Source organism: Aphanomyces astaci (assembly GCF_000520075.1).
Source record: "Aphanomyces astaci strain APO3 unplaced genomic scaffold supercont1.6, whole genome shotgun sequence".
NCBI classification, from domain to species: domain Eukaryota; phylum Oomycota; class Saprolegniomycetes; order Saprolegniales; family Verrucalvaceae; genus Aphanomyces; species Aphanomyces astaci.
Window position 1 is genome coordinate 1,392,676 of NW_009798269.1, and position 12,146 is coordinate 1,404,821.

Consider the following 12,146-nt stretch of genomic DNA (forward strand, 5'->3'; position numbering starts at 1 on the left):
CTTCAACATAGGAGGGACGGCACTCCGATTTGAATGCCTTAGAGCATCTCCCCGCGGCCAGTATATCAGCAAATCAGTATATCTGTAATCAGTATATCTGTGTGCCAATTTACTGAAATATTTTGGCACCGCTACTGAAATCTGGTCCAATAAAGTACTGATCTGATAATATTCCAGTACATTCCTCACCAATCTGTGTGTTTTGTACTGGACTTGCTGGAGTCCAGTATCCGCATATACTAGTATGTATGGATAACTTGGCGAATACGACAATTCTATCCGACATTCGTCTTATTGGTTAAAATTTCAATACTTCATACCTTTCATTGGTAAATGACTCTTCATTTTCAATACAAAGACCAAATGTCGTATGTTAGTTTTGATACAAGTCTCTGACGAGGTAAGGACATGAACCGTGAGGACACGACGTGGATTTGATTGGCTCTTACAGAAAAGGATACAGAAGCTTTACCGTTGGCTGCCTGGGTTGAATAGCCCCGAGTGATGTATAGTATCACTAGAAAGGTCGATAAGTATGTCGTATGTACTGTCCATCATAACTCCGATTTGCGACTTGGTGTGTGAGTGAAGTTGTTACTAAAGAGGTTGTTTAACGCAACCACCGGAACTGGCAAACTGCTTCGTGCCCCAGTCCAGTGGCCCTGGCAACACCGCGTTCCTACGGATTCACAGAGATGAACATGCCGTGTGTGCGGCCTGTCTAATGACGTTGTTTATGGATGTACACTATCCATACACCAAGCACAGCAGCTACTTCTCTTACTCGTACTAGTCAAAACTCGTCACCTTGTTTGTCGAGCTCTGCTCCACTTACGTATTTCTGTTCTTGGGATGCTGAGTCGAGGTACATGTGTTCCGGAGTATGTCGATACGACTGTGTTTTCAGCCAATAGCAAGCTGTATGTATATGTTAGTGATATATGTTGCTCAACCGACAACTACATCGCCCAATCAGATTGCCTATAAAATATCTGACCAATCAAAATTCAAAAATTTGTCGGTTATCCAATCATCGGCTCCAAATTTGTCGGTTTGATGTCGGATGCCACCTATATGTCCGGATATGTAAAGAATGGTTCCAAATCATGGCAGTCAAAGAATGACGAGCAAGGGCAGGAACTACCTTCCTGCAGAGCAGGAGACGTTGTGCCGTGCTTGGCTGCAAGTGTCACTTGACCCCATTGTTGGGAACGACCAGAAGTCATCCACCTTCTACGACAAAGTCGCTGAAATCTTCAACAAAGAGCACGAGTACGTTCGATTCCTCAATAGATGTCAAAGTCTATAGAGCAAGGTCGGCATGCAGCCTGCAGATACACTGGCGAGATACTATCCAGGAGCAAGTTTCGCTCTTTTGTTGAGCGTACAAGAAGGCAGTCAGTCCACAACCCTCCGTCTGGTACAAACGGTATTGACCACATGCGGGTAAGCGTTGCCGTCATTGAAAAACATATTATTCAATTTCTATATATATAGCCTGCTCTCGAGCTGTACAAGTTGCGCTCGAAGAAGAGCGCATTCCGATTGCACCATTGCTGGCTCATTCTTAAGGACGCGCCGAAATGGAGCGTTGCCATGGAGCCACAGGAAGCTGGCTCAGAGCCAGCTTCGGTGACATTGGCACCGGTCTCGGCTATGGCCTCGGTACGGCCAATGGGATCCAAAAAGGCCAAGGCGAAATTGAAGGGTATGTCAGGAAATGTAATGGATTTTTTCTGTTCATGTATTTTTAAGTTGTGTTTATTCAAAATTATGAATTATTGAAATATCTCCAATTTATTTAGATGTTGACGGTATTGTCTCGGTCCAATCCGAAATGGTCAAGGCGATCGTGGAACGCAATGCTATTGCTCGTGACAGTGGCCAATTGAAGCTGTTCACTGCTCGGATTGATTCTTCCGACGCTGGGGCTTCAGCATTTATTGCAGCGAAGCGTCGTTCGGCAATGCTGGACATCGAGCTCGAGATTGAAACAAAACGGCAAAAATTGGTGGCACTGCGTCGGGCTCAAAATGAACCGAGTCCAATACTGCATCCGTCGCCAACACTCGATTCAGATGACGAAACAAGCGCTGGTAATTATATTTAATTGCTAAGCATTGCGACTGGTTTCATTATATTTCTTTCCCCCAAATTATTAGCCTTCTGTGAAATGATTTACTTTTCTGAATTATGAAGCCGAATGCGCCACTGGTGTTCCACTAAATCATTTTGGAGACGTTGGTGCACAGTTGAATCGATGACGGACGCAAACGCACCGCGGAGGCGCTCGGCATGTGCAACATTTCCGGATGCACGAGTGGGGGGTGGAGAGTTTATAGCCCACTCGGAGGGCGGCACCGCCATGACTTCACGTTGATCCATCTCTGATTCGATGATCATGTTGTGGAGTATACAGCATGTCAGGACGACATCCTTCATGGCATCCTTGCTCCAGAGTCGGCAGGGATTCGTGAGAATGCCAGCGAGCTTGCAGCATGCCAAACATCCGCTCTACGTCTTTACGACGTGACTCTTGTGCCTTGCTAAAGTGCGCTTCTTTTGTCGTTGACGGATTGCTGATTATCTTCACAAAGACGCTGTATTTGGGATAAATCCCGTCCGCCAGCCAGTATGGGCGGTCGTACGTTTGGCCATTTACTGAAAACTCAACGCGTGGTGTTGTTCCTAATTACAAAATTATTTGTGCATTTATTGTAAATATGGTGCATTCCAATAATTGTTGTACCATGAATGGCGTCAAATAAAAGTGACGAATTGTCCAAGACATTGATGTCATTATTTGCCCCTGGCATCCCAAAGAAACAGTGCCAAATGCGGCCCCGTGTGTCCGACACAGCCTCGAGCACAACAGTGGGCTCTCCACTTTTGCCTTGGTACTGACCAGCCCAAGCTTTCGGGCAATTCTTCCAGGCCAAATGGCAGCAGTCAATACTGCCAAGCATTCCAGGCCAGCCCACGCTTTCACTATGTGCCAGCAGTGCTCTCATGTCACTCTCCGTGGGGCTCCGCAAGTAGGTCGGGCCGAACTCGCACTGTACAGCCTTGCAGAATCTTCGCAGGCTTTCACGCATGGTTGACTCCCCAATACGATAACTACATGAATATTATTCGAGTAACAGCCAGCTTGCTATGAAATTACCGATCGTCCAGGTCATCTAGTGCAGTGCCTGTTGCTAGGTGTCGAATGCAAGGTGCAACACGTTGATGCGATGTGAGTCCAAGCTTTCCTATTATAAATGAAAATATGTTCGTAATCGTGTGAATACCAAATATAATCTATTACCGACTGCATCACGGCGCTGAGTGAAGTAGGGATCATGAGCTGCAACGAGTCGCTATCGCTTTCACTGTCGGACTCACTGGAGTCGCAGTGCATGTCAGGGTGCTGAATTTGCTGAATGAACTGATCTGTGCGGTGCGAATTCATGTAAATTTACTGGCCAGTAAAGTACTGGACCCAGTATATCCGGACATTATGCGGATACTGGTTGGTCGATTTACTGGTCAGCGGTGGAGATGCTCTTACTTAAACCAAGTAGAAATTCCACTGACCTGCCATGTGTTTTTTTCGAAACGCTTATTTCACACATGAGTACTGTACACATACAAGTAACCAAACATATTTCGACTAGAGCAGTCAGAAAACTCAGTTTTCAACAGGAAAGCACAATAAAAAGACGCAACTACAGTGATCCCCCGATTTTTGCAGCCTGGTATAAACTAATATCCCATGTAAAACTATACAATATTAAGGTCAAGAGGGATTAATACAATTTGAAATTCAAACGATTGTAGCCAATCTGGCGCAACAACCGCAGGTCACATTTGATCTCAGTGCAATCACACAATGCCAGCACCTGCCAAGCGACTGACGCTCATTCAAAAAGACAGAGTCAGAGCATATTACAGCTTCTCTTCCTACCGCACGTTATCGATTACATGTACGTGGATCACACAGGAGGTCGGCATCATAGTGCAACCCACCACTGTTGGTCGCATTGTTCGGGACGATCGCACCAGCTCAGCAGCAAACATTGATGCAGACGTCACTGCGTCACGCTGCAACATCAACTGAGCTTGACACTGAGTTGGCGGCTTGGGTACAAAATTCTCTCTGTAAGTTGCGTACCGTTATTGGCGATCCTATGGCATTCGATGTACTTTTGAGTTAATAATGAAAGTGCAATCTATTTACTCCTCAAGTACTTGTTTATATCAATATATACCGGGTATAACAAAACGTGGAGGTTAAATGCTCCTCTGAAACTAACAGGCTCTAACATAGCGTGGCCAAATAACCTATAATTGCCTTATTCAGTCAGGTATTAAGCCGAGGAACGGGTAGGAAAACCTCTTAATATGCATAACCCTTGGCGCTGATACCTCTATCTTATTATATTCCGACCAGCCTGCAAAAATCGGGGGAGCACTGTATTCTATTCGGTCAATTATTGTGGTTGTGACATGTGATCGAAGGAGTACGAAATTCTCTATCATCATGATACCTCACCCAAAGCAAATCACTAACTAACAATATTACTGTATGTCCCGTGTAGTCGGATAACACTACTTTCAATACGCAAACACAAAAGCAATGACACATCTATTCCATTGGTTATATATTGGTGTATAATTAGACTGTCGTGGCACCACAATTCTGGCATGGCCTCATTCAAGCATTGTGTTGGAGGATGCAAGGTACGTTCATGTCATGCATGTTCTGCTCAGTGTTAGGATAAAATAGCAATGTGAGTGGGTCCAAAGTGACGGACCTTCGAAACGCACTGCAGCACACACGGGGAGGCTGTTGCACACCGTGCCTACCCCGACAATAAGTTGCTCCCTACGGTTTTCGTAGCGCTACTCTGTTGCGCAGGTCGAAGGTAGGACAAGCTACTGGCCTGCCGGGCCAGGGTAAAATGTGAAGTGATTAATAGTTAGACTACTGTCGAGCTAACCTTCCAATATACAACCTTTGCTATTCTTCTTGATATGTATGGCTCTACTAGCCCTTGTTGTTCTCCTTCGGATATGACCACTACAACCTTTGGTAGTGGTGATTTGTCTCGTTCATGACAGGACCGATATTCTCAACACTCCCCTATGTCGGTTCTTGAGTGCTCCATGATTGGCTACCCGCGGGGGGTTCCACGGGGGTTCCATCTTGATTGGGTAGTGTGTCACCGTTTTCTCCATGTCCCATAACGTCACTTCTGAATTTGCTGAGTGACGGCGCCGTGGCAATCTTCGTGAGCGCATCGACCAGTTGGTCGTTCGTGCCGACGTGGTGGAGCTTGATGTGGCCGGCGGAGACGTGGTCGCGGATGAAGTGCATGCGGACCTCGATCTGCTTGCTGCGCTCGCTAATAGACGTGGTCACGGCCGTTGAGATGGCCGCCTTGTTATAGCAGTAAGCAGGTAGGCCGTCTTGGACTGATCCTAGTTCGCCTAGAAGACCGCGTAGCCACATCAGTTCTTTGACCATGTCCACGAGCGCAACGTATTTCGACTCGCAGGTGGAAAGTGCGACGATTCTCTGCCGTGCCGATTTCCAAGACACGACGCTGCCGCTGACCATGGACACGATTCCGGTGGTGGAGCGGCGGTCAGGCTTGGACGCCCAGCTGGCGTCACTGTACTCGGAGATCCTGACGTCGGACCCAGTGAAGGTAATGCCGGTGTTTATGGTGTGCTTGACATATCTCATTAGGCGCTTGGCACCAACCAGGTGTGGCACTCGGGGATCATGGAGATGCCGAGACAGGCGTTGTACGGTGTGGGCGATGTCTGGTCGCGTACATGTCATTAGGTACATGAGGCTGCCGACCATATACCGGTATACCTCCTGGTGTACCTTGGCTTGGTTCTCATCGTGCCATAGGTCCTCGTGCTCAGGCACGGCTGGAGTTGGGCACGGATGGCAGTTCGACATGCCGAAGCGCTCAAGAACCTTTGCGGCATACGCTGCTTGTGACATCGTGATCGCCGCCGGTTAGTCCGTTGCGGGTGAACTTGATGCCCAGAATGTAACTCAACTCCCCTTGTCTTTTGAGTTTCATCTCACCTTCCATTTGAGTGAGCATGGTGTTGATCTGGGCCCAGGTTTTTGCTGCTATGGCAAAGTCGTCGACGTAGGTGCCAATTATTTCCAGTTTGTCGCCTGACCCGCGCGTGAATAGGCATGGGTCGAATTTGCTCGAGGTAAACCCGAGCTGCTCATGATCTTTCTGCAGTGATTGTACCATTCGAGCGCCGCCTACTTGAGGTCATACAGTGGCCGGCCGAGGAGCATTTTGCGTGTCGTTCCGTCGGAGTATCCCGGCACTTGATCCACGTGGATCTTGATGCCGGGTGTCATTACCGCTTGGACGAAGGCGGTGTCGGCATCTGCTTGTTCGACGACGAAGCCCTTGGCGACGACGTAGGCTACAATCTCTCGGATCGTTGCCAGTTTCACCACAGGTGAGTACGTTTCGTCAACGTTGATACCCTGGACTTGACTCTATCCATACTAGCGGGCCTTGAAGCGCACTACGTTGCCTTGGCTATCTACCTTCATTGCGTAAGTCCAGCGGCATCCAATCGCCTTCTGTCCCGGAGGTAAGTCCACCATGGTCCATGTTCCGTTCTCCCTCAACTGTTTCAGCTCCAGGAGTTCAGCGGCTTGCCATTGTGCCCGATCCTTCGAAGCCATAGCTTCGGCGTGGTTCTGTGGAACGTCGTCTACGTTCGGGAGGGCAGTGCATGCGAACTCGACGCCATCGATAAGCATCATTGCTCTCCCGCAGTCGTAGGCGGCTTCCCCAGACGTACACACCGCGGTAATCGCGGTGGAGGCTCGGGCGTCGTCGTAGTTGTTGAGGGCAGCGGCCAATTCTCGTTCCACGTTTCGAGTGGCCGTATCCCTCGTCCTCGTCTCTCATTGGTGCGCGTAGTGAAGTACGTGGACGTAGAACTCTTTCGGTCGACGAGGGAGTGTCGCGGAGTGCGGAGAAAGGTGAGTTCCAGTTTAGGGCCGGCAGTCCAGATCTTGGTGTCGGGGGCGATACGTCGGGTGTGGAGAAGTACCTCTTGGTTGGCGTTGCGTGTGGGCCTGGTGCCGAGATCCGCTGTGGGCGTTCGGTGCCCGCGGGCGCTTGGAGTCGTGGCGTCGGTGTCACGGGGATAGTCACTTGCTCGGGACTCGATGAGGTATCTTCTTCTTCATCATCGTGAGTGACAATGTAGTCGTCGATAGGGGCCTTCTCTCCAAAGAACTCGTTCTCGGAGAACGTCACGTGTACGCCGGTGGTGACCTTTTGGGTCTCGAGGTCGTACAGTTTGTACGATTTCATCGAGTCGGAATATCCGAGGAACACGCATTTCGTGCCTTTAGGTGAGAGTTTATTTCTCTTCGTTGGATCTTTCACCATGATGTAGGCGACGCACCCGAAGACCTTCATGTTGGCCAAGGTGGGCTTGTGTCCCAGGAATAGTTCGGATGGCGTGGCCTTGGCCGCTGTGATATGCACCACGCGGTTGAGGATGAACACGGCGGTGTTCACCGCCTCGGTCCACCAGCGTTTGGCCATTCCGGCGTGGGCGAGCATCGACAGGGCCATCTCCATGATGGTTCTGTGGGCTCGTTCGGCGATTCCGTTCTGCCATTGGTTGTTTGGAGGGGACTTATCGTGCTGAATCCCGAAGGTGCGTAACTTCATGTTGAAATCATCTGACACGAACTCAGATCCGCTTTCGGAGCGAAAGATGCGGGTCTTATTGCCCGTCTGGGTCTTCGACCAGACCAGGAGTTCAAGGAAGTTTTCTCCTTGCGTGGCGCTGTCGGTCGAGTGGTTGAACCGCACTACTTTGTAGCCGGTGGTGGCGTCTACATACACGGTGTAGTACTTGCATCTTCCCATTGATTCAGTGCTCATAGGTCCCTTAGTTTCTGAGACCCAGCACTCCCCTGGCTTGAAGGTCCGGCTGCTCGTTTTGGGTGCCGGGGTTTTTGCCATTTTTGATTTCGCACAGCACTCGCATGGGTGCTCCAAGGCGAGGAGTTTGGGCGGTGCCCCAATCCGAGTAGGCCGCAGCGCCGGACGGCTTCGATAGGGAGGTGTCCTAGTCGCTGATGCCACAGGGCTGACTTTTCTATCGTAGGCGATGGTTCTTTCTTTGGGGGTGGATCCTTGGATACGTCCGTTGATCGGTTGGCGTATTCGGACTTCCGCTCAAGGATGTACACTTTGAGTATCGGGTACAGTACCGCTTTGGCGATGGCTTTGCCGTCACAGGTGATCGTGCAGGTGTTGTTTACTTCCTCCGCTCCAGTATACTTGAGTTACTTTTTTTGGTTAGTGAATATATAGAAATTTGTATTCAAAATATGTACTATTCCATGTGGTACGTGTATTAATATTCAAAATCTGATGTACACGACGAGCGAATGCAAGACATGCTACACTACTTCAATTCCATCATTTGCGCCAGACCTAGAACCACCAGAATCTAGTAGTCCTACAATTTCACCGGCGCTGCTCGTCTTTCAAGCGGTTCTCCATCGACTCAATAGCTAAAAGCACATCCTCATCACACGAAGGACGAAGCTCAGTCACCCCTGTCTTGAACTGAATGTCTTTCTTCAGGTGAGGCAGCTTGTAAACATTGTCGCCACTGCTCCTCATTGCTTCTTCCATGACCTTTTGCAAAGTCATAAACGTCTTGTCCAGAACTCGCCACGCAAGATTCTCGAACGCGTCTTCAACGCACCACGGCGACCTGGCCATTGAGCTTGGATCGCCGGTATGACCTTGTCAACAAGAAAACGTCGGTACACTGGCTTGGTGACAGTCATCAGCACGGTAACAGGTGTGCCACGATCACGGTTCTTGCTTCGACGTTTCGCCAACTGGGTCTCAACAAACGGCCACAACCCAACCTTGCCGTCCCAGATCTTGCGGTGTGCACTGTCATGTCGAGGACGGGCGACGGCACAAAGGAACATGATCTTCGTTATGTGACGCTTTGATTGGGCCTTTCGTTGTGGCGGCTCATCATGCCAAAGATAGAACCGTCGGTTGACTTGGGTGATGTAAAACCACTTTTCGTCGATATGGACACAGTCCAACATGCGTGCCACTGGCGGCAGCCTTGGTAGCCATCACGAAAGAACGACTTTGCGAAATTGTACGAAGGAAGTCTCTTCTTTGATGTTCCAGCTCATCGAGTGATACTCGGATGATAGGGCAAGCTTGTCGATCTTAGACTTTGGCTTGTGGTGGTCTGAGAGGGCCTTGTAGGCGGCGATGGCCGTCACCGCGTCTTCGACATATTGGTACTGGGACGGTTCGATCCCTTCGATGATGATCCCATAGGCCTTGTCCATATCCGTCTGCAGGCGTGTCTTTGCTGCCTCGGTTGACTCGCCCACCCGACGATCACCGCTCTTGGTGACGTCCATGACGTACCACAGCCCCTTCGTGAGGAGGCGACCTCGAATGTACGTCCGCCATTGATCCCAATTCTGCTCCCCAAGCAGGATGATCGATGGTTTCATGCTTGTCATAGTTGGGCTCATAACCTGTTGCGTAGGTCGAGGGTAGGACAAGCTACTGGCCTGCTGGGCCAGGGTAAAATGTGAAGTGAATAATAGTTAGTCTACTGTCGAGCTAACCTTCCAATATACAACCTTTGCTATTCTTCTTGATATGTATGGCTCTACTAGCCCTTGTTGTTCTCCTTCGGATATGACCACTACAACCTTTGGTAGTGGTGATTTGCTTGTGCATGAGAGGACCGATATTCTCAACATACTCAAGCAGTGCACTGCAGTTTTTACAGCGTGCAACTATTCCCCCGACTTCGGTCGAAATAGCCAGGTGGAATTTGCGTAGTGGTTAATTGAGTTTGGATGATCATTTTTAAGACATTCCTCCGCGAGGGCCGATACTAGAAACCACATGTTGTGGAACTGCTTCGCCAATTGTAACGCGCCTGCTCGACCAGGGGCGGTGTGTAATCTTCGGTTTTTACTTCGCGCAAAGCTTCATGGTTCGACCGATCGTCTTCGAAGTTCGGTCCTCGGCTTCGTACGCGGCCCTTGTTATCCGGATCCCCCAGGGGAGGGACGGATAAATCCTTTCGGAAATAATCCGAGGAAGCCAGGGATCGAACCCACGACCTTTGAGTTAAGAAAAAGGCCGTCTTAATAGTAGTAATTCTGACGGCGCATGGATCAATTATGTTGCCAGAGAAATTTCACATTCTGCAGCTGGTTCATGTCGGCTGTAAAGCTGCAGCCCAAGCATCATCGACAGATTATGGCCCGTATTACTACCGGTAGTACTGTACAACGACGACAAGCAAAAACCTATTGATCACCAGTGTCGATTGTAAAGTGTAAGCCAAACGCCTTGGCGACGATCCACCGTTCCTTCCTCAAGATCCCGTTCAAGATGCGATTCAAGTGCGCCTCCACGCCGAAACGCTGTGAGTTACGTCGGACGACAATCGTACGAAGTGTTTGAGGAAGGTGGTCGGTCACACGCAACTGCAAGTTCCTGGGAAAACGAAGACGTGCCCGCACTGCCGAGCAAAGTTGACACCCCACGACTACAAGAACCTGCCGTGTTGTTTGAAGGGCAAGGTCAAGATTTATCCTTACGTTTTCCACGAGTCCCCGGAAATGCAAGCGTTCAAAGACCTCTTCACCGCCATGGCAATTGTGCGCAAGTACGGGAAACCATTCCTCTTCGTCACCATAACGTGCAACCCCAATTGGCCGGGGATCATCAGTCAACTCAAGCCCCATCAAACGTGACATTGTTACATGCGTCTTTGAGTTGAAACTAACGTATTTCGAGGACGACATCCACAAGAAACACGTCCTTGGCAAGGTTGTCGCAATATGTGCGTGTTGAAGAGAAGCCTGCATATGCACATGCTCCTCATCATGGAAGACCAAAACAAGTTAGGACCGTCGACGGCATCCGCGTACATCCCAGACGAGATCAAGAACACCCAGCTACACGAGTCAGTGAAGAACTTCATGACCCATACGTGCACGCATGTGCAATACGACGACAATGGACAGCCGATTCTCTGTGACAAGACTGGCAAGTGCAAGAAAGACTTTCCGCAGCCCCTGCAAGCCACCACAACACCGAGGGGGTCGATGAATTTGCCAAGTACCGTCGCGACACGGCCGCAAACCACTACGGTGTACCACACAACCCTCTCCCAGGGCCTATGTAACGGGACAAGATTGCAACCAAGTGTATCGAGGCAACTATCATGGGCGGCGCATTTGACAACAAGCGAGTCTTCGTACCGCGCATTACCTTGGTAGACGAGGGTAGTCAATCCAACGTCCCTTTCAAGTTGAAGCGACGCCAGTTTCCAGTGAAGTTGGCATTTGCTATGACCATCAACAAGTCCCAGGGCCAAACGTGTTCCGGTGTTCTCTCGAGGACAACTGTATATTGCACTGCCTCGAGCCAAAACCAAGGCTGAGATCTCTGTATTAGGGATGGCAAAATTCCCGGATTCGAAGGAATCTACACCAGAACGTCGTGTACCGCTCCATTTTTCCAACGACGAAAACAAAATACTCCATAACACGGAATTCATTCTTTCTAAATATCCTGCACATATCCATTCACAATGAACACAACCTGCTTTTTGCAGCAAATAAACTATTCTGCATCATACGTACCATGCCGTATTTCCCCTATCGTATCATCAACCATCATAGCAAATGTAGGAAACCCAAGCTATTTTCAATATCTACCCAACACATGCACCCAAATATTGTATGTATCATTTTATCACCGCAGCGTAGGTGGGAAAACCTACTGTTTCCAGAAGCACATTGTCCTTCGCATGCAGTGTCCCCGGACGGACATGTTGTTCGTAGTTTCATGCCACACAACGCTGTGGTAACATAGAATTCACCGTCCAAAGTTTGTTGGCGGACGTGTTGTTCGTCACGTTGTTCAACACAACTATGTACAGGTCCAAAGCCCTTGCTGTATTCAACGAAGCAAATCTTCCTGCACATCAAGTTTCTACAGCATTGTTTTTCCTGATGTGATGCCACACAACACGGCGATAGTTCGAAAGCACTGCTACCTGAATGACGA

General features: G+C 49.3%; 3 protein-coding genes across 3 annotated transcripts; 1 reads left to right on the top strand and 2 right to left on the bottom strand.

Moving 5' to 3' along the window:
- Positions 1–1,440: 1,440 nt before the first annotated feature.
- On the top strand, positions 1,441–1,892 carry H257_03844 (hypothetical protein; the record flags this gene model as incomplete). Its single annotated transcript, XM_009828129.1, has 3 exons — positions 1,441–1,446; positions 1,498–1,665; positions 1,806–1,892. 3 exons carry the CDS (start codon positions 1,441–1,443, stop codon positions 1,890–1,892), a joined length of 261 nt encoding a protein of 86 aa, XP_009826431.1.
- A 286-nt stretch (positions 1,893–2,178) lies between these two features.
- H257_03845 (hypothetical protein) lies at positions 2,179–3,095 on the bottom strand (the record flags this gene model as incomplete). Its single annotated transcript, XM_009828130.1, has 3 exons — positions 2,179–2,387; positions 2,431–2,688; positions 2,750–3,095. 3 exons carry the CDS (start codon positions 3,093–3,095, stop codon positions 2,179–2,181), a joined length of 813 nt encoding a protein of 270 aa, XP_009826432.1.
- Positions 3,096–8,531: 5,436 nt separating this feature from the next.
- On the bottom strand, positions 8,532–9,562 carry H257_03846 (hypothetical protein; the record flags this gene model as incomplete). Its single annotated transcript, XM_009828131.1, has 3 exons — positions 8,532–8,784; positions 8,841–9,155; positions 9,240–9,562. 3 exons carry the CDS (start codon positions 9,560–9,562, stop codon positions 8,532–8,534), a joined length of 891 nt encoding a protein of 296 aa, XP_009826433.1.
- Positions 9,563–12,146: the final 2,584 nt, after the last annotated feature.